Source organism: Chinchilla lanigera, unplaced genomic scaffold (assembly GCF_000276665.1).
Source record: "Chinchilla lanigera isolate Chin_1 unplaced genomic scaffold, ChiLan1.0 scaffold00003, whole genome shotgun sequence".
Lineage (NCBI taxonomy): Eukaryota > Metazoa > Chordata > Mammalia > Rodentia > Chinchillidae > Chinchilla > Chinchilla lanigera.
This window is the reverse complement of record NW_004955404.1, coordinates 305,496-331,811: the sequence shown is the minus strand read 5'-3', so window position 1 is coordinate 331,811 and position 26,316 is coordinate 305,496. Positions and strand designations below refer to the sequence as shown.

Below are 26,316 nucleotides of genomic sequence, written 5' to 3'. Positions count from 1 at the left end.
TTGGCTTCCAGGCCAGGAGCTTCAGGGTACACATGTGGATTTCACACACTGAGCTTCCTGCCGTGTGCTGCCCCCAAAAGCAGAGAGGAGGCCTGTTCTCACCGACAAGCTCCACCCATGGCGTCCCACGAGACCCCTCCACCAGCCCCCAAGCTAGCCTGTGAGGACTCTGAGGGAGTTTGTGGGGGGGAGTGATCAACAAGGATGCACCTCCAAGTGTATTCTCCCTGTGGTCTGCTGATGACTGCGTCCCTTTTCCTGCACATTCTGATTTCCAGGAACCGGAGGGAGCTGGATGGGCTGGGGAGCAGGTGAGGAGAGGGAGAGGTGAGCAGGAGGACGAGGGAGGCATGGACAGCAGGGAGCGGAGCCAGCGGGGGAGGCAGGGGAGGGGAAGGCATGTCAGGAGCAGGGGCGGGGCCACCGTGCAGAGGCCTGGGCTGCTTCAGTCACACAGAGAGAGCAGGGCGAGAGCAAGAGTGCAAGGGAGAGCAGCACAGCTGGGGGCTGCTGCTGAGGGTGCCCGGTTCCCCAGCTGGGATGCAGCCGCCTGCGCACCCTGTGCCTGGGCCCCTGGCACTGCTGGACAACACAGGTGAGCAGACAGCTCAGTGGGTGGGACACGGGTGGGCAGGAGGAGGGCTGTTCCAGGCTCCAGCCACTGGAGTGCCTGATACTCTGCCTCCTCTGAGCTTGAACTGCACAGGCTGTCTGCTCACCCAGCCCTTCTCGGACGCTTCATCTCTTCTCTCTTGGCCTCTCTGACTTGGTGTCTGTCTTCACTCTGTGACGCTGCGCACACCCTTTCCCGTGAGGACAGATCTGAAACTTGTCAGCGGGGCCACCAAGCTGCACGTTTCTCTGTTCTTCTGCCCAGTCTGGTTCCTTTCAAGGAACTCAAGTAGCTTGTTCCTGCTGGGAAGTGAGAGGTGCTCACTGCATTTTAGGGCATTGTTTGATTTCGAGGACCGCCCCCTCCACTTCACCGTCAATTCACGGAATTGCTAGTTGACTTCCCAGGTCCAGCCCTGCAGCTTGGGCTGTGGGCTGGGAAAACAGGAAGCCTTTTCCTGGAGGGACCGGGAGCCAGGGTGACGCCCAGGGGCTTGAGTCCCCAGAAATGGTGAAGTGATGGTGGGAACAGGCTGTTACCATGCACCCTTGTCGAGGACTTGGGGCAAAGCTCTCGCTCCGGCCAAATGGGTTCATGTTAGGACGCGATGAGGGGATCTGGCTTCTGTTGCACATTCTCTGTAGCAGGGTACCTGGTGTTTACACACTTTCATCTCTGGAGAGGATTGCCTGGTTAGCATCTGATCACTATGGCTACTTATTGCTAACCAGTTGCTACTGTTGTGGTACTGAGTGACCAATGGTTTACCTAGCAAATGATCTAGTTTTTCTTCTGGTAAGATATTTTAAGCCTTAGGACGTAACACCTGGCATCAGTCTTTTATTAAAAGATTCAAAACCAGGGGCAGAGGCTGCCTGAGGTCCCCACTACTCAGAGGACTGAGGTAGGAGGATCACTTGACTTCATGAGTTCAAGACCAACCTGGGCAACATAGTGAGATCCCATCTCAAAAAATAAAGAGCAAAACTTAAAAGACACCAAACCCTAGTGTGTCTGGGTAGGACAGTGGGCATTTTACCTCTGTCCTTTGCCTGTCACACTGGGTGCTGCTTGTAAATCAGAACACAGGGACACCAGTGACAAGGTGCATACCTCGGTGTCCCTGCACCCCAGGATCAATGCCTTGTCCCTACAGTGGGGTCCATGCTTTTTTTTGATGGGGTCTTTCTGTGTTGCGCAGGCTGGGCTTGAATCCCTGGTCTCAAAGTCACTCCTGCCTCCCGAATACTGGCAGCACAGGTGTGTCATGCGCCCAGCGGACACGTGTTTAAATGAACACATTCTGGGGCCTAGGTCTATCCAGGCTGCAGGCCCTGGCTCAGTCTCTGTGAGTGGGATCTAGGGTCATGAGGTCCCAGAGCAAAGAGCAGGGATGGGGAACACCACGTCCATAGGTCGCGGGACAGCTTCAGGGCCTCTTGAGGCTCATGGTCCCTGTGACAGTGTCTGCTGCAGTGGGGCTGAGCTCCACTCTCCCCTGAGACTGAGATCTCGCTCAGCCCTGGGCTTGTGCAGCAGGGGACAAGAGGACAGCCCTGCTCTGTGTCCTCCCGCCTTGGGCTCCCACAGTCAGCAGTGCCCAGGGCTGTGGCCTGCTGGGTGGAACAGTCACAGCCCTGGTGGGTGTGTGCATCATGGAGGGGCGTGTCCTCTCAGCACTACCTCAACCTAAGCCAGGCCTTGATGAGTAGTGGGGTCAGAGGAGAAAATCTTCAGAAGCGCAAAGGCACTACCTGCTGTGGTCCAGCCGCTGACACTCTCACACGCACGTGAGCCACTCCCTGCATGACACTCACGTGCACATACTCAAGTCCAGTCCACCCACATGCACATGTGCACAGCCCACACATGTGTACTCGCCTGTGCATACTCTGCGCACATGCACTTACCGTGCTTGGCCACATATGCTCACTCACACGCGTGTGCATGGAGCACTGACTCTGAAACCTGGGCTGGAGCCCTTGCTGGGTCAGAGGGCCTGCGCCCTCTCTGGCCAGGCCCAGCTGTGTGGCTCTTGGCTGTGGCACTAGGTGGCAGGTATGTTTGAGGGCAACGGCCAGCCACTGTGGGCATTCTCGAGAGCTGCTTCCCGTGTAGACCAGGGAGGAGTTGGTGGAGGAGGGTGCAGGCGATGAGGTTCCTTCCTGCCTGCTGCCTGCTTTTGTGACTGTGGTGACTGGACTCAGGGCCGCGAGAACGGCAGCTTGCAGTGCAGGGTCCTGCTCCCTTGCCTGACTACTCGGCGCCTGTGCTCGGCCCTTCCCAGGTCTCTCTGATGGTCCCTCATATGTCCACCCTAGGCAGTGGCAGGGTGAGGGGACCAGGCTGAGGCTTGCTAGAGACCCTCCTAACAGTCCCACTACACCCTCCTGAGTCCCAAGCATGGCAGGGCCAGTGCTGCCCCTCCAGTGAGGGTCGGTCTGCACCAGAGCTGGCCCGAGAGGAGCAGATTACTGGCTCTGTTTTCCTGCTCCTCCAGGCTGGACCCTGTTGTTCTCCCCTTGGCCCTGAGCTGCCAGGGACATAGCAGAAGGACCCTCCCAGGCCCTGGTGGTGTGTGGAAGGGGCTATGGGTCATGCCCTGGTGTCCCGCCTGATGTGGACTTGGTATGCGGTGCTGGGTGGGCCCGACATGTAGTGGATGCTGAATTCAGTTTCTGCAGTGCAGGGGGCAGGGATGGAGGTATGGGGGTCTGGGGTTCTAGGAGGCAGGAGGGGGCACTGCATGTGGCACAGGTGTTGCAGCTCCTGGTCTGGGCAGGAAAATATCCCTTGAGGACAGCAGTCCCGGAGGATGTCACCCTGGGGCTGTGGCAGGGGTGGGGGATCATCTGAGGAGGGGCAGCACAGGGACTGGGCTCAAGGACCTCAGGGAGGTGGAGTCCATGCCTCACAGGAGCTGGGAAGGTGGGCAGGGTCATGGGGGTCTCCAGGGCTAGGCATCTACAGGGCGAGGAGGAGCCTGAGGTCTTGAGAGACTGACCCTGTGCTGTTGCATCCAGGGAAGAGACCCCTCAGGGATGGTCACACTGATGTTTGTCCTCGTCCTTCCACAGAAGGGTTCGGCCGGAGGAAGCGGATCTCCCTGTGGTTTGTGGGGTCTCTGTTGCTGGTATCTGCCCTCATCTTGACCATCGGCCTCGCTGCCAACACCAGGACGGAGAATGTGACAGTGGGCGGTTACTACCCTGGCATCATTGTGAGTCCTGGGTCTGCAGGGGTGTGGGAGGGCTCTGCCTCCCCACGGGGTAGGGGAGACTTCCCTGCAGAGCGGGGCCTCCCTGTCCACACCCTAGAATGCTGCTGAGACAAAGGCTCCTGTCAGGAGACCGGATAGGGCCAGGGTCCTGTGCCATCCAGGGGCCTGCACATGGGGCAGGGCTGGTCACTCCGTGCTCGGTGGCACGATATAGGGTGGAAGGGGACCCTCCCAGGGTCCCAGCCCCTCTGCAACATTCCTGCCAAGGACCTGCAGTTGAAGATTCCTTCAGAGTAAGGTCACACGGACCAAAGGAAATCAACAGGGCTGACGGCGTCTACTCTGAGTTAGGTCAGTGCCTACACCACTGAGCTCCATGCTGCCAGGAGACCAACCTGTGAATCCACATAGCTGCCATCAGTAACAGAACTAGCCTCAGTGAGCTCTGCTGAGACGACCTTGGGGTCCTGAGCCTGGCCACCCAGTCACAGGCTATAGACCAAGACATCTTGAAATGAGGCAATCAACCCTGTGGCTTTCACTGACCTCACCAGCAGGACCAGACACAATACTGGCAAAGCTGCCCTCAGCATCTGCACACTCTCTACAGATGTCAGTTACACACACCTGTGATCTCAGCACTAGGGAGGCTGAGGCAGGAGGATCACCAAGAGTTCAAGTCCAGCCTGGGCTACATAGTGACACCTTGTCTCAAAAAACTGAATAACAAAGCAAAGCAAAGGAAAATAAAACAACTAGAAAGCCAAGAAAAATCCTCACCAAGAAGGTTGTCTTTCCTCTTTATACTGACCCTTACATACTTTGATTCATGGACTCTATCTAGTTCAGGAATAAACATACATACGAGTAGAATCTTCCAGAGAAAGCTTTCTAGTGCAACTGCTTGAAGTGAGTGTTGGGGACTGGCCTCACCCTGTTTTTCTGTCATCTTCTCTGGGAGTGAGGGTGCTCTGGAGCCCACTGCTAATGACCATGAAGATGCCTCGTCCTGAAGCATTTGTGTACTATCAGCTTGCCTCTGAGGGGCTGTCTCTGTTTGCTCTGGGCCTTTGCTTGGGTAGAGCCACTCCCGCATTCGGGAAAGAATGGGCCCCTGGGAGTGGGGCCGGGTCCTGTGCAGGACAATGGCGCTGCCTGGAGTGTGTGAGCTGTGGCCCACAGCCCTGGCTGTGAGCTGTGCATGTGCGAGCGAGATCGCAGGGACCCCGGCGGCGGGGGCTCTGTCCACCATACTGTGGAGTAAGATCCTTTCCAAATGAAAGAAAATAAAATGTAGTGAGACAGAATATTTAAACACATTTATGTTGAGTGGACTTTGATATTTATTTATTTTTTGGTTCCTTTGAGACAGTATCTCACTACGTAGTTTAGGCTAGCATTGACTGCTCAGCCGTCCTCCTGCTTCAGGCTCCTAAATGCTAAATCACAGGTGAGCACCACCATGCTTAGCTCTTTTTTTTTTTTTTTTTTTTTTTTTACTTTGATGTTCGTGAACTGTGGAACCTCAAAGTTCAGTGCTGAAGAGGTTGTGATCTTTTTATCCCTATGGGAACCCCGTGTCATGGTGGGAACCGTGTGTGTACCTGTGTGTCACTTCTGATCTGTGACCAGTAAGGTGTGACCACGGACACTGTCAGTCTGACTCCCAGTGCATTGAGGCTGACACAGTTGTGGAAGTGGGTCAGAGCCCCAGGCTGCTCATGTCCAGCCACCTCGGCGCAGCTCCCTCAGCTATGGCTGAGCAGCCGGGGGCAACTCTGCCTCTGCAACATACACTGTCCCAGCCACTCAGCGGGGTTCACCGTCACTGCTGAAACTCATGCGCTGCCAGCTTCCCACCTTTCCTGTAGAGACAGCTGCCAGAATGTTCACCCCAATGTGGCCCCTCTCCTCCTGTCTCCCAGCTGGGAGCCTCTGCCTATCCCTGGCCAGGTCCAGAGGTGGTTCCTGCATCCCTGGGCAGTATGGCAGGTTTGAGCAGTGCCCAACCTGTGTAGCTGTCCTTGGACAGGGTTAGTGAGCCAGGGCCACCTTGTCTCTTCCAGGACTCAGGAGAGGAGATGGGTGGTGTTGGGGCTTGGTCCCTGGCCAGCTCAGCACAGCAGGAGTGAGTGCACCTGGAGCGTAGGGGTGCCTGTGGGGAGATGGGTTTCCAGGGAGTGCAACTGACTGCTGACCAGAACCTTCCTCTCCTGTTTCTCTTGTGTCTCAGCTGGGCTTTGGCTCTTTCCTGGGAATCATTGGCATCTACCTGGTGGAGAACAGAAGACAAATGGTAAGAAGACAAGTCTCTTCCGAGGCGGGGAGGAGGCTGCAGCCACAGCTGTTCCCACAAGAGGCTCCCTGTGCCCAGCCCCGCCCACCGTGGGCTGACTGAGCGTCCTGATGCTGAGGCAATGCTTAGAGCTGCCAGACCGGGACAGGGGAGGGGTGGACAGGAGGTGCCTGGGCCGGGATGGTGCAGTGCGGCGTGGATGTCCAGACACCACTGCAGTGTTTGGCCTCCAAGGGCATCGCTGGTGTTGACTCTGGTGTCTGCTCTTCAGGCTGTGCCCGGCAGAACAGTTCCAGGTCACTGGGGCAGCAGTCGGAGGGCAGTGGCTGTTCTGCTCCTGCCTCAGCTCCACATCCCTACTGTCGGCCGTCACCAGACTGTGTCATAAGGCTGGAGTGACCAGGGTGTGACGTGTGTGTGCCCCAGGTGGCCCTGGCTCCAGTGCTCAACCCATCCTGTCCTGGGGGAGAGCAGTGGGGTCACCAGCAGCAGGGGAGGAAGCTGGGAACCGAGCCCTGTGTAGGGCAACTCATCCTGGCAGAGAGAGTTTGCCCGAGTCCTAGGGAGGATGATGTGTCACAGGGTGAGCTGCACTTCTGCAGTTGGTGCAGGAGCTCCTGTGCAGGCCACTGGCAGTAGCACAGGCCCACAGGTCAGGAAGCAGCCCACAGTCCTCCACCTGGGAACATGCTCTCCTAGGTTCCAGGCTGGGGCAGCACTTAACACCTTTGTGTCCACAGAGGCCACATGGCGGGGCAGTCGGGTGGGCAGAGCACCTGCGTACATGGTGGCATGCACAGTCACATGGACCTTCCTGTTCTCAGAGGCCCAATTCCTGAAGCTTCCCTTTTTAGGAAAGGTGTTAAGAGATACAGCCATGTCCATGCAGCCACTCATGGAACAGGTCCAGCGCCACGGATTCCAGTGTGCAGTAGGCAGGAGTGCCATCCCACGTAGGTGGCTTTAGGATGCCTGTCACCATGGCACCTGCTCAGCCCTACCCAGCCTCACTGCCATGCCGGGCCTCATCTGAGTGCTGCTGCTGTGGGCTGACCTAGGAGTGGGATTACACACCAGGTACCTTTCATTTCTTTTTTTCTCCTTGAGCACAATACCAGCACGGTTCCCAAGTTGTGGCATGTCAGAGTCTCCTTTTTCAGGGGTGGGTGATAGTCCAGTGTGGGAGATCACATGTCCCCTGTCAGCTCCCTGGTGGATGGCTATGAGGGTTGTCTCTGTCGCTTAGCTGTTGTGGTGTGCTTGGTAGGCATGTGTGAAATGCCTGGGCTGGTGTCTGTGTGGACTGTCCCTTTCCTTTCTCTGGGGAATATACCTAGGGAGGAAATCACAGGACAGTAAACTGTGTCTGGCTGAGTGAGGAGCTCTCGGACTGTTTTCCCAAGGAGCTGCCCACTCGACGCCACCACAGGCAGTAGGGGCTGATCTCTTCCTCCTCGCCACCCCTGGAGTGGAGCAGCGCCTGCTGTGTCTTCAAGGCCTTCGTGGTGTTCTCCTTGTGACCAAGGGAGTCCAGTCTCTCTCCATTCTCTGGGAAACATCTGTTTGATCTTCTGCTTGTGTTCTTTGGGATTGCTTCTCTCTCGTCACTACCAGAGTCCCTTGTGTACCCTAGACACACATTGCCGTCAAACGCACGCAATAGCTCTCTCCTGCTCTGCGGATTGTCTTTTCACTTTCTTGTCATTGTCCTTTCAGTGCAGTGGTTTTCAGTTTTGATGATGTCTAATGAGCATATTTTTCCCCCTCAGGCTTTTGTTAGCACCTCCATGAGTCACTTGTCAAATCCAAGGGCACAATGACTTGCCCTGTGTTTCCTTGCAGTTTTTCTGACTTTAATGCTTCTGTCAGGTATTTGACACTGAGTTAACTTGTATTTACAATGCAGGGAGCCACCCACATTCCTTCTTTGGGCTTTTCCAGTTGTCTGAGCACCATTTGCTGAGAAGTTCACGTCTCCCTCCAGTGGCCTGATGCCCTTGTCGAGAGCAGCAGACTGCAGTGCCAGGTTTATTTTTGGACTCCCAGCTCTGCCTGTGGTTTGTGCATCTCCCTGCACCAGGGCACATGTTGGGGATGACAGGAGTCAGGGCAGGAAGTGTGGCTTGGACCTGGCCTCCTCGTCCAGGGTCTTTGGGCCTCTTCTCTAGCTCCCTTCATCAATGTGGTGGAGTTCCCAGCTTTGCGCTTTATCTGTTAAATCTGTTCTTGATTGTTTTGTTTTCCTTGGGGGCTTCATTTTCTCACTTTTGTTTTGCATTGCTGTGGCCTCTGGTTTGGAGTTCATCTCCATCCTGAAGCCTGCATTGCTCACTTGTTTCTAGCAGTCATTTTGCTTACAAGGAGAAGTCACCTCAGCTACTTTCACCTTCCTGGGGGTGGGGCCAGCCCAGGTCCCTGGCTCTGCTGCATGGTATGTGGGCCTCCCAGTGGGCAGCAGGAGCCCAAAGGGGACAGCAGTGGCCAGAGCAGCGGGTCCAGCTCTGGACAGTTGAGGCCAGTTGCTGGGTCCTCAGAACCTCTGGAGGGCTATGGGTGCTCCTGCCCTGCCTCACTGTGCTTCTTCCGGGAAGTGTCCAGGCTGACTTCACATGATGGCCACGGTCTCACTCTGATGCTTGCTTGATGTCAGCAGTTGAAGCCCTGGGCCACCATTAGTGTGGCCAGGGTATGCAGAGCTGTCCTGAGCCCCAGCTGCTGCCATGCAGGCTGGGGAAACAGTCGGGTTACACTCAGGACATGTCCAGCACAGAGGTGGCCACATGGGGATGCCTGCTCCAGAGCCCCTGGTTACTCAGGGTAGCTGCCTCGTCCTGTGAGAACCAAGATCCAGTTGGGGCACTGCTGGCTACAGAGAAAACTGCTACACCCAAGGCATGTCCAGAAGCTTGGGAACACTTTTTCTTAGTTTCTTTTAATCTTAAAGCCATTGGAAATTGTGAGTATATACAGAGGTAGACAGCATTGTGTGAGCACTTCTGAGCTGTGGGCTGGCGTGGTCAGCATCAGCTCAGGGCTGAGCTTGCCCCACTCCCACAGCGTCTCTGAAGATGCCTCCATGAAGCAAACCCCACCCCTCCTGCAGCCTCATAGAATCTGAAATTGCCTTCCTCTGGACTCCAGGTGGAATCTAATCATCAGGAATGCACCTCCATTATCTCTGCCCTTATTAGGTTAGACTCCAGTGATGGGCAGACAGCTCCAAATTGGATCAGCTTCTGATTTCTCCACTGTTGGACTAGTGGTCCTTGTTTCTTCCCCAGACACACGGGTCATGGATTTCACAATGGTGCTACAGTCCAGCTGACCCACAAGGCCAGGGCAGGAAAGACTGTTTGTTAAATGCTGACCCCCATATCCCATATGTGGACCCACATGCACACGTGTGCACATACATGTACATAATATATACACATGCACATTCAAATTCACATAAACACAAACACATGCACATGTGCAGTATACATGTCCACACAGGCATGCAAATGCATGCATACAACCCATGCATATGCGCACATGTACACATAGGTGCAGTTATGTAACACATGCACACACAGACACACATGCACACATATATGTACACACAGGCATGCAAACATATAGACATCCTAGAACACTTGTGGATCAGGATGTAGAAAAACCAACAGGACTGAGAAGCAGTAACTTAGATTGAAAATGCCCTCTGTGAGGGCTCAGGGCCCGGGCTGTGCCCAGGATAGCTGCCCTCTCTGTCCCTTGGGTGCTGGGCACATGCGACTCAAGGCCTTGCTATTGTGTGATTTCTCAGGCTCAGGGAGATTTGTATTCAAAGCTTAGGGGCGGAGCTGCCCTAACTCCCAGCTGAGTGGACTGAGGAAGGGTAGAGATGAGGTCATCTCCTGAGACCCTGGAGGCCATTGGAGAGGATATCTGCTGACATGTGCAGTGAGTCTCCTGAGATAAGCTGGGATAATACCTTTGGCCCCTGCTTCGTGGGAATTCAGGACACTGGGTCACATGGTGCCAGCCTCACAGTACCCAGATTTCTGAGGAGGAGAGGGCCCCCCACTCCTGGCAGCTCTAGCATAGCTGGTGGGGGTCAGGTGGCAGGCGTGGGGAGGAAGCAGGCCAGGCTGGATGAGGAGTGCACCTGCTCAGAAGGTGCCAGTGCAACTCAAAGCTGCCGGGACTGGATGGCTGTAGTGCAGGAATGCAGGTGTGAGTACTTTGACCCACATCCACTGTGGCTTTCGGGAATCCAGGTGAGAGCACGTGACAGTGTGTTGACAGCTGCCCACTGCTAGTTCTTCCAAGTGTGGCCCCTGACCTGGTTTGAGATCCATTTCCCAGAGCATGTGGCCTCTGGGCCCATGGCATGCTAACCAGTTCTCCCTGGAGCAGGAGAGGAGTCAGGCCCTGGGCCAGGGTTCTGGGCACAGGAGGACAGCAAAGCCTTTGAGTTGATACTGAAGAAAGAGAGGGTTGCAGGGACAGAGGTGTAGAGGACGATTTGTTCCTAAGGCAGGAGAGGGTGCTCCTTGGTTAGTCCAGGACACATAACCAGTTTCAACTGGGCTTGGGGACAATTGTAGTCTTAGCATTTTAAAGATCTTTGTTCTTCTCGCGGTTGCTGGGCTGTGGCAGATATTATAACAGGTGACCTGCACCCAGGTCCTGGCAGCACATCTGACTGACTGTGTCCTCTTCATACTGGGTGCTGGCCGAGGGGTAGTCCTGGGCTACCTCCACATCAGATCCACTGCGTCACTCTCTGGGTGATGTCCTATGCTGTGGAGTGAGTACCACTGGCCACTGGAGGCCCCCAGCAATGTCACATTGCTGCATCCACATCCTTGTCCACAGTCTCTGGGGCCCTGAGGCAGGAGAACACGGGCAGGGGGGCACACCAACATGCCCAGACATGGTTCTGCCCCTCTGGAGTTGGCACGGAAACTGACAGCCATCATAGAGTGTACATGCACATACACATGTGTGCATGGGTTCACAGGCATACACACAGTATCTGGCTGGAGGTCAGGCAAGAGGAAGCCCCGCTCACCATGCAACAAGGTCTAGTGCACAGAACAGTCTAAGGAGAAGTGTGCAACCCTTAAAGGTGGACGTGGGCAGGTGGGAGAGACACACCCTTCTGGTGGCATAGAGGTCGGCCATAGACATGTGTGCCTCTGGCACAGCCCTGTAACCTGACTCTGAGTAAAGCTGGACATTTCATGCAGGAAAACATGCAGGGAGAGCCCAAGGACCTCCTCCTGCAGGCGAGCCCCAGGAGCCCACATTCCCTCATGAGGTGGCTCAGGCAGGGCAGACGGCAGCTGAGCTCAGGAGAGGACCCTCCCACCTGTGTGCTGACCAAGAGAGAATGGAGTCAAGCTTACACCTCACACTGTGCACCGGTCATTGGTCAGAGATGGAGTCGCAGGGCAAGAACCCCATGTGGCTGCAGTATGTGCCTGTGCGCACGGCTCCTGCATATCTGTACATGTGCACTTACCTGTGTTCAGACTTATTACATGCACCTGTGTGGGGGATGAGGGCCCAAAGCCCAGTATAGGACATGGAATTAACAGGTCATTTATAAGAAGTCCTTAAATATGTGACAGACATTCAGTCTCACAATTAGAGAAATGCAAATTAAAACTTACTGAAGCACCATCAATCACCACCACCTCAGCAAAAACTCACCAGCATTGGCATGTGGGGCGGTGGTGAGGGGTGTGGCTGTGGGCCCTCCTGGAGGACTGTGGGGCACCCAGCAAGGCCTGTGCACTCCAGGAGGCTGGGGCAGGGCGCCTGCCTTACAGATGATCCCACAGCAAAATGCAGCTGCAGAACGCCCCTTGTGGGAGCTGCAAGAGTGCCCAGGCCAGGGGCTGGGGATTTAGCTCAGCGGCAAAAGCGCCCGCCTGGCAAGCGCAAGGTCGTGAGTTCGGTTCCTGGTACCGGAAAAAAACCAAAACCAAAAAAAAAAAAAAAAAGAAGAGTGCCCAGGCCCACATGCATGCTGGCAGTGTGGGCACAGTCCTGGACTCCTGGAAGAAGGCAAAGGTGTGTCTAGGGGGTGTGGCTTAATCACTTTCCTTGCTGCTCAGACACAAAAAAGACCCAACACCCGCAATTTGAAGGAGAGGTTCAGTTTGGCGCACAGTTGGTAGAGGCTTTAATCTCTAGTCTGTTGGCTTCAAGGCAGGACAGCATGGCAGAGGGGCCTGGCAGAGGAGATTTGTTCACTGCATGGAGGACAGGAAGTAGGAAACGCTAGAGAGAGAAGGGAGGAGCTAGAGAGAGATGAACCTTCCAGGCCCCGCTCCCAGGGACTGCCTCTTCCTAACCATGAGTCAGCTAGAGACTCATAAGTGGATGAATCCACCCATGAGTAAGTGCCCCAGGATCCAATCACCTCTCCAAAGCTCTGCCAGTGATCCCATGAAGCTTGGAGGGGACATCTAGCCATAAACGATAACACAGTGCCATGCAAAAGCCACAGAGCCAAAGACACAGGAAAGAGAAAGTGTCTCCACAGGGTCACTGGGGTTGGGAGAACAGGGCTGGGGTAGGGGGATGTGGAGCCTTCTTGGAGCGGTACTTTCTTTAGATTTGTGCCAATAATCTCTGGAAGAACAGATTAGGGCAGGGAACTCAGCACATACAGATATTGGTCCCAGTGCAATGTGAGCTACTTAGGTGCACCAGGGTGCTGGGGTCCCCACCTGTGCACCTGGGAATAGCATTCTGGCTTCCTGAGCTGAAAACATGGTACACTTCACACCTCCACAAAATATAGAGGTGATGTTGGCCACTCCGTGTCTCTAGGACCAGCTGCCCTCTGCTGGGGATAGGTGTCACCCATAGGGGAGGTCATTGTGTGGTTTTGAAGGTGCTGACAGTGGGGAGCTGAACTAGTTTCCTTTCTGTTTTGGTTAATATGGAATTGTTTCACAAGAAAAACTTTAAAATGTAAGGGAGTGACCAACAAATGTAAGAAAGGTTTCCACTCTCATTAATATTCAGAGAAATGCAAATTGAAATAAAGTGTAGTTTTTTGTCCATCAGACCTAAAAAAATCAATAGTTTCAAATGTCATTCAGGATAGGAGGAAATGAGCAAAAGAACTGGCCAAGTGTTTTTATCAGACTATCTTGATCATGAAGTGCAAAAGGCCTAAATGGGTCCCCGTAAAAGCATTGTGTTAATGTGCATTGGAGGAGTTGATCCCACAGACACGCATGTGCAAACCCACTGTTTTTACAAGGCCACATTCAGGGTCTATGCAGTAGTTTACCGTAAGAAGAATCTGCAAACTGTTTAAACAGCCATCTTGTCAGTGCTGCTCTGCTCTCAGAGCCAGGATCGCCAAACACAGGCTGTGCAGGGGTGTAGAGGGGACTTGGTTACTTTAAAGGCACTGTACACAGTCTGTGTGTGTGTGTGTGTGTGTGTGCACATCTGTGTGATGGGAGCAGAGGCTGAGGTCCCTCTCAGGAGCTGTGAGGGGAGGGGCTGTGTGCTTGATAGGCAGAGGGGACCCCGTGTGTCCCTGTTGGAGGAGAAAGGTGCACGGGAGCACCCCAGGGTGAGTGGGCTGGGCAGGCCTATCCTAGGCTGCTGTCCTGAGAGAGGTGGGGGGAGCCGGTGACAACCCTGCTGGGAGCCGGGTTCAAGCTGGGTTGAAAGGTGTGTGAGAAGTACCCTTGTCCTGTCTTTCACTTCCAGCTGGTGGCAGCCATCGTGTTCATCAGCTTTGGTGTGGTGGCCGCCTTCTGCTGCGCCATCGTGGACGGTGTATTTGCAGCGCGGCACATGGTGAGTACGGCACTCACACCTCAGCACGGTCACCTTCCTGGGACGGTGTCCATCTGGGAGTGACACTGTACCCTGTCTGTCCTATTGCCGAGCCCACGGAATCTGACTGACTCAACGACTGCCAGTGAGATGGTGGTTATCAGGCTCTGCTGTTAGGACAGCAGTAGCAGTGCTTTGGGAAAGAGACAAAAATACATGCAGTCATAAAGTACATGCAGACTGAGATCCCTGCTCCTTTACAGATTTTGTGGCATTTTAATTTCTGTGTCCTCTGCCCCAGCAGTTATAAGCACCTTGGCATTGCGAGGTCACTGGCCTGGCCGTTCACTGGTCTGTGCATTGCCTGAGGCAAGAGTTCTGTCATGTTATTTGATGTTGACCTACTCCAGGAATGTTAGATCGGGATGTTTGGGACATGGAAGAATGTTTGGTTGAGTGGTTGGACAGGGTGATATTAAAGGGTGGATGGGTAGATGGGTAGGGATAGATGGGTGAATGGAAAGAGGATGGAGAGTGGGAGGGATGGATAGGATGAACAGACGGGAAAATATGGAAGCCTGGATATATATGGATAGATGGGTGATGAATGGACAAATGGTAGATGGAGGGGTGGGTGATTGGATGATAAATGGACAGATGATAAATGGGTGGATGGATGGACAGGGGCATGTGGGTGAGTGTGGGTAAATGAATAATGGAATGGACAGATAAATGGCTGGGAATGTGTGGAAGCTGGGTAGACAGAGATGGATGGATGGCTGGGCTGGTTGAATGGATGAATGAATTAGTCTGAAATCCTTGCTACCATCCTTGTAGAATGTTGTTTCACTTTAGGGAGAGACAGGGGCCCAAGCATCTGTGGTACAGTTGTAGACTGCCCCTCAGCAGACCAAGTGACCATCTGCCTCCTCTTCCCTGTGCTGACTAGTGGAGATGCGTCGGCCCCACCAAGTGGAGAGCTCCTCCTTGGGCTTCTGCTCCTCCCTCCTGGATGCAGGAGTCCCACTGCTCTGGTTGGCACTGGCTGCTGTGCTGTGGTCTGAGGCTGTGGCAGGCAGAACTGCAATGGGCATGACAATTCCATCCATCTGCCTTTCTTTCTTTCTAGGAACTGAGGCCCCTCAGCATGGAAAGGTGCCAGTTCTACTCCAGTGGGGCAGGGTACTTGTATGATGTCTACCAGACTGAGGTAAGCCTCTTGGTCTTTACTCGGCTGATACCTCAGTCCCACCAGTGTCTGTGTCTGGTCACAGTGTGCCTGCCTTTGCCCTAGCAGGTTTTCCTGCCCTGTTTTCACCTATGGATGGTGACATTTGCAGCACCCGTTTGTGGGTAGGCTCGCCTTGGCATTTCAATGCCCTCTGTTTTCTTTGGAATCACAGCTGCAACTTGCTTCTGTGACACTGTTGCAATTCATCAGTCCAGCTCCAGGGGTTTCCATTAGCATTTTAACCAGCTTAATCATTGCAGGAAACTCTAGAGTGATGCTGGCACTGTCCAAAGATGCCTAGCTTTCTCGTTATGGATGGCTGCTGAGTGGCTCTGCCTGCTTTCTAGCAGAATGAGACTCCATGAACAGTGCTTGTGGGTCCCTCCGGCATGGGCCTCCTGTGGCTGTCTGACGTCCCACATTTGTGTGGTGGGGAAGAATTGGTGGGCTGAACACAGGCCCCATCTGGAATGTCCTGGCCTAAGGTCCCCTGTGCTAGGAGACAGGCTCTGGCCCTGGTTTATACCTGTTCCTCTCCCCAGGTCACCTGCTACTCCTTGACGGGCAAGTGCCAGTTGAAGGTGAGGAGTAACACCTGCTACTGCTGCGATCTCTACACGTGTGAGAGGTGAGGGGTGTCTGTATGTCACATGCACACACACAAACATGCACACACACACATTCTGCAGCATGTGTACACACTTGTGCCTGGTCTCCACGGCTATTTCTGTTTCCCCTCCTTGCTCTGCTCCCAAACCCTTCAGTCAGCCCTGATGTGGATGCACAGGTGGGAAAGCAGAGGCTTGGAGATATTGAGTTGTCTCCAAGGCACACAAAGCATGTGCTGGGAGGGATTTAAGCATGTGCCTCTGGCTGTCATCCCCTGGGGATAGCTGCCAGGGTGCCCTCTCAGGGCAAGGACCCCAATACCCAAGCTGGGAGGAGCCCCAGAGCCTTTTCATGGGGTAAGGTGGTACATGAGAGCACGGTGTGTTTGTTTGTCCCCTGGCATGAAGAGGAGGGGTGGCTTGGCCGCTGTCTTGCCTGGCCACCTCACCAAATGCAGGTGGGTCCCACATTGAGGTGCCACCCTTGGGTAGGAGGGGACAGAGGCAGTGCAGAACACCAGTGGCATAGGGCTGGCTTGCCACATGTGCACCAGTCATGTGGCTTCTCGTGCCCGTCTGAGTGGCCTGTGGCTGTCCCCTCCTGGACCCCGGTCCACACTGAGGAAGTTGCACCACCCGCAGCTGTGAGTGCTTCCCCGCATCTGTGCCATTGTGGGCCCTGCACGGACACCTGCCACGACCTGATCCAGCTGGCTCCTCTGTGACCAGCAACTCTACAAGGTCAGCCTGGGCAGCATCTTCCTGCACCTTGGAAACCCCAGCTTGTCTCCAAGTGTTGCCTCTTCATTCTCCCTGGGCAGTTGGGACTTGAGCCCTGGGTGGCTGCTGTTGAGGCCTGGTCAGGTTGTTGGTGGCTGCACGGCCAGCCTTGGGTACCTGCCAGCTTAGGATATTTGGTCCCACTCCAAGGCGATCACTGTCCCTGTATCAGTTGATGTCTGTGTGGAGATTGAGACCCACAGGATGGGCACTGCGTTCCACACCAAGAGTGTGAAGTGACCCCTCCAGGATCCCCAGGAGGGCATGGACTGGGGCCAGACATTAGCTCTCACCTGGTGTTGCTTCACAGGGAAATCTGGGCTGGGCTTCAGTGCTTGTATGTGGCCTGATGACAGGGCAGTGGGCACAAATTGTATCAGAGTCCCCATGGCAGCCAGGCTTTGTGGCCGTAGGAACATGCTGAGCTCACTCAGCAGCCTTGAAGGACAGAGCAGCCTGTTGGGCAGGCAACCAAGGCCAGCTCTGCCTCAGAGGCTGTGCCATGTGAGAGAGAGTTTGGTGCTACAACAACTTTGTTCCCTTTCCCATACTGTGCAGGACACAAAGTTGCCTGGCCATGGCTCTCTAACCCACAGCCAGTTCACCTGGCCACCACCTGGCTATAGCAGGGTTGCCTGGCTGCAGTTCTAACATGCAGGGTCATCACCCAACCAGGCTCTGATCCTCAGGGTGGTCACCTGGCCTTGCCCTGGCCTTTGGGGTGGCCTCACTTTGGCCCTTGACATGGTCACCATGCCACTCCCTGGCCCACGGGTGATGCTGCCTCTCCCTCTCATGTGCAGTGCAGAGCTGTCCCCCACCTACTACGAGTTCGTGGGTGTTCACAGCTGTCAGGATGTAGTCCACCTCTACCGGTTGCTCTGGGTCTCCACGGTGCTGAACATCTTGGGCCTGTGCATGGGCATTGTCACAGCCGCCGTCCTGGGGGCCTTCAAGGACCTGGTGAGTGGAACCTTCCAGCATGCAAGCAACGCTCGGTCAGGGGCTCTGTTGACAGAGGAGGTGCTGGCTGCAAGGACTCCACAGCCCACCGAGTGACAGCCAGTGCTCACCATTGCTTCCGTGGCAGCAGGCCCATCTATACCTTCACAGGAGTGGTCTAACCTCATCCTCCAGCCCCTGAAGCAGGGGAACGCCACCCTCTAGGAAGCCAAATTCAGCTCCAGAGCTGCTCAGTAGTCACGTGGGAACCATCCATGCACAAGACCTGGCTAACAAGCTCCAGGAGGGCACTGTGATCCTCTGAAATCTGAGCCCCTCAGCTTGGCACCCGAGGAGCCTTGGCTGACCTAGTCCCCAACCCTTCCTGCTGTCTGCTTATGGGGGACTGGCTGGGCAGGATGGCTCCCCATCCCTGTTCTGCCCTCTCAGGGTGTCTGTCTGCTCTGAACTGAGCCCCTGCCACAGCTGACCCCATGAGTGCATGGTCCAGTTGGGACTATAGCCTGCAGGCCGAGCCCACTGACACAGCAGCCCAGATCCTCAGGGAGCCTTTGGCCCCCTGCCCCAGAGCTGGAGCCATGCCACTTTCAGTAGAAGCCTGGGCTGTCCTCAGACTGGTGCTTGGCCCCTTCCTCTCAGGTTTCTATTCCCAGATATTGTGGCCAAACCTGAGGACCCTGCACCCCATACCAGCTCTCCTCCCTTATCCCAGTCGGTCCTCCAGATCCCCAGCCCCCAGTCTGAGCACAGTGTCAGGATGTCCTTGTGGGCACTGTAGGGAGGGCTCCCATGTCTGGGTGCAGGTGGTACAATACCCACCACCCCTTCCTTGGCAGGTTCCCCTGTCACAGCTGGCCTACAGCCCGTCATCTCCACCTCAGATCCTCTACAACCCTGCCCAGCAGGTCCTGGCCTACACCAGCTTCTGCTCACCCACAGCCATGCCCACCTGCTCATCCTACCCTCTGCCTCTTCAGGTAGGCATGCTTCACTGCTGCGGCCAGGCAGGTCCTGGAGACAGTGGTCATGTGGGCAGGCCATGGTCAGATGAAGAGGGCCTCCAATGACCTGGGTCTCCCTGTGTGGCCCAGGTGGTTGGGAGAAGAGGGTTGGGGCCAGGTAGAGGATGTGGTATTGGAGGCTCATTGCTGTCAGTGCCCTGGGGTTCTTGTTGGGTTCTGCCAATGATCAGCTGTGAGCTGGCCCTGCTCAGCCCTAAACACATCCAGCTGCCACGTGGCCAGACACCCAAGAGTGCAAAGAGAGTAGAGGAGGAGCCTCGAGTCTGCCAGGGCCCAGTGAGGCTTACGCAAGGACAGTGACTGTGTAGGGTTCACTCGCTTGACACCACTGGCCTTGGGGCTGGGTGCAGGCCAGGCGGGCTCTTGTGCTTCCTTCACTTCCTCCCCTGCCTTTGGTGTCTTCCTGTGCCTGGTGGCCTGGGGTGGAAAAAGCTCAGATCATCCCACAGCACCTTAGCAACCCTGGGCCTCACCCCCTCCTGGGCTGGTGTCCTGGGCCCTACCTACATGGTTACCCAGCTGTGACAAACCGAACTGCTGGCAGACATCACCCAGCACCCTTGGGGGGCACATGGAGGGTGCCTGGTTCAAGCAGGTCGAGGCTTCCTGTCTGGCAGGAGGAGTTTGTCACATGGCTATGTCAGGAGCAGCAGGGACAACAGGTCCAGAGCCACATGGGGCTACTCTTGGAGAAGCATGAGGTCAGTGTTCCTGTGCATGGCCAGTGGGCGGGTGTTCTGTGTTTGAATTCACAAGTCTTTAGGTGTCCTTCAAGGGACCTGTGCCCACTAAATGAGGTCAGCAGGAGGAAGACCTTGCTAGGAAAGGTGACTGTTGGGACTATTTGGAGCCCAGCCCTGACTGTCTGGGACAGAGATGGCCAGGCAGTGTGCCCACTCCATGTCCTCGAAGCAGTGAGGGCCAGCAGCACTTGGGGTTGGAGCAGGTGTGTCCCCCACACCCAGGACCTAGGCTGTGGCCACCTGTTCTGCAAGGTTGGGAGGGTCTGGCTTCCCGCCATGGTGACTCCCTGGCTGTGCACATGAGGTGTTCTGGTGGTGCTGGACAACTCCTGAGCCAGGGAAGAAGAGGTCTCTTGGGGTTCAACCTGGCTCAAGGGGAGCCTCCTATTTTAGGAGATGGGAAGAAACTGCCTTAGTGTCAGGAAATGATGCAGTGTTTGCAGTGCTCCTTCCTTGGTCACACCCATGTAGGTGGTGGTGACACACACATAGCTGCTCTGCTCTGCGGCCTCTGCCTTCCCCAGAGCTTCACATCCACTGTAATAAGCTTCCCCCATCCCCATCAGGGAAGGACCATCATTGCGGGACATACTGTGTCCTGCTCGGGAGTTGGCCAAAGCAGGATGTGGGATCATGAGATCAACAAGGGCAGGACCTGAGAGGCTCCCACACTGCCTGGCTGCTATGGACACAGACCCGAATCACACAGATGCCAGGAGCTACACTGGGGCACCCTGCAGGATGGGCCTTTCCTGACACCTAGTGCCCCATCTGTGTTTGGATGCATCTGTCATGTCCCCCAGAGATCCCTTCTCTGTGCCTCCAGGACCTTCTAAACATTGGATGCACCCTTGCCTCCCTGATGGACAGTCCAGTTTATAGCACTGGCACATATAGGAGTGGAATGATGTATCAGCTCTCAGAGGAAGCAGATCAGACAGGTGTCACGTGCTTCCTTGGAGCTGTGACTATGGACATCAGTGCAGCCAAAACACTTCCCACAGTGACACTGAGGGCAGGGCAGGCTTGGGCTTGTTCTGAGAAGGGAGTCAAGCCTCAAAAGCCCCTACAACCTCCCCAAGTGAAGAGTTGGTGAGGCCCAAGTCCTTTTGCTAAGAGATCTGTCTGTGTCATATAGGTCTCTTGTTTTTTTGTTGTTGTTTTGTTTTTTCCAGTACCAGGAATCAAACTCACGACCTTGCACTTCCCAGGCAGGCACTGTGCCACTGAGCTAAATCCCCAGCCCCTCATATAGGTCTCTTGTGGGCAGGGCTGGCCTGGTGGGGTGCTGTCTATGTACTGATTTGTCCCATGGTTCTTGAAGATTTTTCCATGGTTCCATGTGGTTTGCTCATGGGTCCTGGAGGTTTACTCTGTGGCTCCTGGGGGTTTACTCCATGGTTCCTGGGGGTTAACTCCATTGTTCAGTGTGGTTTACTCTGTGGTTCTTGGTGGTTTGTTCAGTGGTTCCTGTTGGTTTACTGTGAGGTTTGCATGGCTGCTCATTTCCAGTGAAGGGCATATTGGACTCTGGGGAAGGCACAGAGCCAGGCACTGCCAGTAGACCTGAAAGAATGTTCCCAGAGACCCCCTGGGTCCCCATGGTTGGGAAAATGCATAGGTTGCTGATTTAAATACTAATTGTCTCTGAAACACACCTTCACTGAGATGTGGGACAGCAGTTTGAGCACGTCTGATCAGCTGACTTAAAATAATTCTTATGATCAGGTACAGGGGTGTGCGCCTGTAAACCCAATACCAAAGGAAGCAGGAGGATCATGAGTTCAAGTCCTCATGGACAATGTAGTGAGTTAACAAAACACTGTTTTAAAAAAATTAGCCATCATACTTTGCCAGAGATGTTGATGGTCTTGGACCGAGTGGGTTTAGGTTGTCTGAGGAAGGCTTCAGTGACCTTCTCTGGAGTGCCCGCCCAGAGGCTTTGGGAGCAGAGTTCACCCAGACGAGGTTCTACAGAACTTGGTACTCAGGTAGGATGGTGAGCACTGGCATGTGGTCTGAGCATTGGTGGGCTGTGCCCTACTGATTGAGGCTGCCCTCTTTTTGCTTGCAGCCCTCCACTGAGCTCTCCCTGCCTGAGGATGCCCGGCCTCCCCAGCAGTGCAGCTCCAGCCTCGGGTGCGCCCCCAACGCCCCACCACTCTGCGCTCCAGCCTGCTTCCTCCCAGGGGAGAAGCCACCCCCCTATGCCCCCTGACTTGGAGGTGCTAGAGTAGAAACACTATTTGTTTGTTTGTGTTAAAGCCACCTCTAGAGCTCTCACTTCTGCAGCCAACCTACTGGAGAGCCCTGAGAATGTTCTGGAAGGCCATGCCCACCCTCCCCTCTGGGTAGGTCCTCAACCAGGCCAGGCCAGGGCAGAGGGAACAGGTCCACTGAGCCCAGCCTCCCTTGCTGGAAAGGACTGCCTGGTGCTTGTTAGTTTGTTAGACCCCCTCCTGTTACAGACAAGCTGTTGTCCAGTGCTTGCATGCCAGCCCCCTTTCAGGAAATGTGCATGTGTGTCCCAAAGAAGACCACCCCACCCTGGCCCTCATGTCCTCCTGATATTTGCTTGGAGTGAAAGTAAGCTTTGGTCAAATAGCCAATGCTGCTCTAAAAGGCCAGGGGTTGCCTGAGGTCTGTGTCATGTCTGTTCAACTCAAAGAGATCAACCATACACTGACCAGACCATCATCCACCTGACTGCTGCCCCTGTGCCCAGCCCTGTGGTCCTCTGAGCCATTAGATGAGTCGGCACCCCGGGCCTCTGTAGCACAGCCTCCCTGCCTGCCATGGAGGCTGAACATCCAGCCTCTGCGCCAGTGGGATGGGGTGGAAGGGCCCCAAGGTCTTCAATTGAGGGCCCAGGCTGCAGCTGCAGCACAAACGGAGGCCCAGGTTTGGGAACAAGTGAGCACACTTGGAACTGGCCAGAGCCTGAGTTGGTGGACCAGAGTCGCAGAAGAGCTGGGGGCTGGAATGCACCTCACGTGCACACCTTGGGTGTTGAGGAGACTGGAGATGCACCCCAAGAGTGTGTCTTGGTCTATTTGTTCTTTTGAGCTGAAGAATCTTGTGAGCCATCACAAGGGCAGGTGGAGCTGCATCCACCTGAGCCCTAGGGGACTCAGGCCTGGTGTCTCCCAGCATCTCCAGCATGAAGAGGAACACTTCGTGGGGGGGGGGAACCACCCAGACCCCCTTGCTGCCTCCCAAAGGCCTCACCCTTCCCCATTCATGCTCTGACTCCTCCTGTGAACCCACAGAAGAGCTCCAAGTCTCATGAACCCCAAATCTTACAGCCCCCAAAACTGATGGCCCCCAAATTTTGCAGCCCCTGAGCCTTGTGGGCCCCATCTTTCCTTGATGTCTGGGCTATAATAAACCTGGCTCTGCCACCTTCACCTGCTTGTCCTCAGTTCATTTTATAGAACCAGCCCTGGTGCCTGAGATGTGGGGGGGTCTTTCCTACCCTGAAGCCCTGGACCCTAGGTCCAGGGGGACAAAGGGACATGGCCATGCAGTGCAGCTTCTGCTGGTGGAGTGCCACACTGTCCAGCAGACCCCTCAGCCAAGGGCTGTAAGCAGAGGCTCGTGTTGGGAGCCCAAGGAGCCCAGGACAGTGAGGGAGGGCATTGGTAGAGTTGAGGCAGCCAGTGGGAGTGGTCACTGGTCCTGAAAGACACACACAGTGTGTCTGGCCTGGGACCTGTCACCACTGATTATTATCACTGTTCAGTTTTTCCTCACAAGCCTGGTTTCCAGGAGGATGTGATCTTGGCCTCAGCTTGTGCTGATTTAGCTGGGCCCAGGCAGCTCCAGCTTCCTGTGACCTCCAGAGTGTGGTCCTCAGCCTCCCTGTGAGCCCCATGACTGCGTCCCTAGTGTCCCCATGATCCCTAGGAGCACATCCCTGGCCTCCCAATGGCCTCTGAGGCCTCCTTTCTATCCTCAATGATTCTTTGGAAGTTGAAGTCCAAAGGCATCTGTGGAACTCTTTACCAATGGCATTGTTAGTTTAGAATTTTAGGTTACTGACTAGCTTTGTCCAAACCTTAGAAATTAGCAAAAATATTTCCTCTAGCTGAGCCAGAGCCCTGTTCCCACTGATATCACATAACGCTCAGAAGCCAGGACTCCCCATCAGCCCTTTGTCAACCTGGCCATCTGCTGTTTCCTGGCCGTCTTGCTGTCCCCTGGCCATCTGCTGTCCCTTGACGGCCTTGCTGTCCCCCAGCTTCTGGGTGTGGCACAGTCTCAGGGTGAAAGCCCCAAGGCTCTGCTCTCAGTGGTCACGTCCTCATTCCTTGTCCAAGCCTGACCTCATAGGTACTGGGACAGGCAGGTGGTGCTGGCTGGGGCTCTTGGGTGCCCAACCCTTCTCTGACACCTGAGTTTTTCCACAGGAGAAACCTGGCTGGAGTATCAGGGGAAACAAAGAGGTGTGAAGAGAGCCATGTGATGGTACACATGTCAGGAGTCTGTCCGGTGCCGGAGGGGATTCATGTCCTTAGCACTGTCACAGGTTGCACAGGCAAAGGGCACCACAACCAGAGCTGACCTTTCAGTGGTCAATGGGGACCAATCCATATCCCTTACATTGGCCAGCTGTGCCTAACCAGGCAAGGAGGACAGCTCCACACCGTGGAAGTCAAGTGTGTGATTTTAAGAGTCGGCTGGCACAGGCGTTCTCATGGAACCCAGGATGTCAGAGCACAAATCTCACATCGTTAGCTGACAGATGCGTCCACTGCTAGCTCCCAGCACTCTGCCGGGGGGGGTGCTCCTGGCCCACCCCATCCCTCCCTGTCCCCATTGGCTGGTGCCATGAGCTCCCCAGTGCCTTTGCCTTGAGCCAGTGAAGCTGGGAGCAGCATTGCTGCCTGTGGTGACCCGATTCCAGAGCTGGCCTTCGGGGTCCACCTGCCTGTCTTGCTCAAAGTCTAGCAGGTTCTGCCTGTCTGGGTCTCTCGCATCTATGGAGATTGCAGATCTTGTAGGAGTGTGGTTTTGGCGCTCGTGTGTGTTTTGTGTCTTCCTTGGGTGCGATGTCCGAGCTCTTCCATGGACCTTGCAGGGCCATGGGGTCCATTGGTACTGGCTTGCACCCAGATCAGAGTGTCAGTGGGCACACCCTCGATGGCAGCTCTCTTGAGGGATCCCGGATGAGCATCATCGCAGTGCTGGCTGCAAGTTCCATATAAAGGTGTTGGCAGGGTGACAGAAGAGCCATTCTCCCTGCAGGGTAAAGTTCAAGGAGCTAGGACCCAGCTGGGGGCACCTTGAGGTGCCTGTGGCAGAGGAGTGGGACAGGTGTGGGACACTTGCTCTGCTTAACACACCAAAGACAATGACAGGCAGCTTCTTTTCCAGAGAAGCAGAGCTTCCTCTCTGTTTCTCACCCTGCATGGGGCCAGGGTTTGTGTTTGGGGTCCTCAAGTCCTGGCTCATTGGGGCTTGCCTGTGGCCTCCACAGTGGGTCCTGGGGCCTCTTAGAGCAGGGAAGCCGGGTTGCAGGCCTGGGAGCCAGCCTCTGTCCCAAGGACCACACAGCAGCCTTCACATGGTGCTGACCTTGTCAGAGCTGCACAGTGTGGTGGGCCAGGCTTCCCTGAGAGGCAACCCTGGTGACCCTGGGGTTCCTGGTGTCCTCCAGCATCTCGACACTTGGTGCCTACCCTGCCCGGCTGGGGCTGTAATCCGGATGGCAGCCCAGGGCTATCAAGGATATTAAACCACAAGGCCAATGGTTTTGTTCCCACCCATAAGAATGTCTTTACCCCTCCCCACCTCAGGTGCAGCAATGAGAAAAGTGACACCTGTGTCCAGTGGGGCTCCACTCCCAGGTCAACACCCACTGTGTGGGTGGAGTCCCAAGAGAACTCTGACAGGTTATGGCTGCCCTGGGAAGAGGGCACCCAGCCCTGCCCTCAGGTTCCCAGTCCTGGGCAACAGGCCTCTGGACACCTTAGGGCACAGAACCCTTGCAGTTGGTGCTGGAGGACACCTGCAGGTATGCAGGGGTAGCCATCTCCCATTTGTGGCCCCTGCTTTCGGGTACAGGATAGCAAAGGGCCAGTGCACACAGGGAGGGGAGGTGGGCCTGGGGCACAGCCTCCTGTTACTCAGTTTCCATGTTTGTCGAAGGAGATTAGTACAGCTATTAGCACTATTCCTAAAAGCCGGAGAGGAGGGACAACCCAGGTGTGGCCCGACCGTGGAATGGGACATCATTCGACCAGACAGGAGTGGCGATGTGGGGGCTACTCAGACCCTAGCTAAGGCCGTGCACCTCAGTCCTGCCAGTGAATGTGGAGAGTTTGAGTCAGGCTGAGGGTGGTCTGGGCAGGGCAGGGGTGGTCAGCAACTTCTAAGGGCTCTGTGGGGACAGGAATTTTCACAAGCTTGACAGCGCGCTGCCTGTGAGTATCCCCACTGCAGGCCTGCATGCTTCAGATGGGGGTCTGGACCATGAGATGGGTGCTGTCACAGTGCCTGGACACCAGGGAGGCCCTGACTGTTCTGAAGCAGCTTGAGGCAGGGCTGGGGTCAGCGCTTCAGGTTCCAAGGGCAGTCTCAGCCTCGCCCGACTCTGGCGTCCTGTGCTCTGCAGATTGAGAGCCCTCACTACAGCCCGACACCCACTAGCAGAAAGACGGCAGAGCAGAGACCCCGAATTTCAGGAGGCCACAGCTGTGCCTGCCCATGGTAGAGGCAGGAGGACCAGCAGGAGTGGCTTCTAAGCAGCAGCTTCTTCGTTGCTCCTTGTCCAGGTTCTAAACGTTTAAACTGTGAACTCCAACAGGGGCAGGAGAAGTGCTGGCAAGTGTGGGGTGGGGGCTACGGGGACTTCTGTGTGGGCAAGCAGTTTGGGCCACCCCTGCTGGCTGCCTGGTGGGAGCCTTGCACGTGCCATTTCCAGGCCACCCCTTAGTGGCACTTTGCTCCCCAGAGTGAACACCTCATCACAGCGCACAGTCAGCACTTTCCATTCTCCTCCACAGCACACAGTCAGCACCTTCCCTCCTCCTCCTCCACAG

At 55.4% G+C, this 26,316-nt stretch overlaps 1 protein-coding gene across 3 annotated transcripts; it reads left to right on the top strand.

The window, feature by feature from the left end:
• Positions 1-440: 440 nt before the first annotated feature.
• Positions 441-22,680, top strand: Tmem255b (transmembrane protein 255B). Of its 3 annotated transcripts, XM_013515490.1 has the most exons (10): positions 441-595; positions 3,691-3,833; positions 6,067-6,129; positions 13,858-13,947; positions 15,056-15,136; positions 15,700-15,785; positions 16,408-16,506; positions 17,349-17,508; positions 18,345-18,485; positions 21,348-22,680. In XM_013515490.1, the coding sequence occupies exons 1-10, from the start codon at positions 541-543 to the stop codon at positions 21,489-21,491; spliced, it is 1,062 nt and encodes a 353-aa protein (XP_013370944.1). In that variant the 5' UTR covers positions 441-540; the 3' UTR covers positions 21,492-22,680. The 3 variants fall into 3 exon arrangements, with proteins under 3 accessions (XP_013370944.1, XP_005373991.1, XP_013370950.1); XM_005373934.2 differs by lacking the exon at positions 16,408-16,506; XM_013515496.1 differs by lacking the exon at positions 16,408-16,506 and having other exon boundaries at positions 17,354-17,508; positions 21,348-21,441.
• The last annotated feature ends 3,636 nt before the right edge of the window (positions 22,681-26,316 follow it).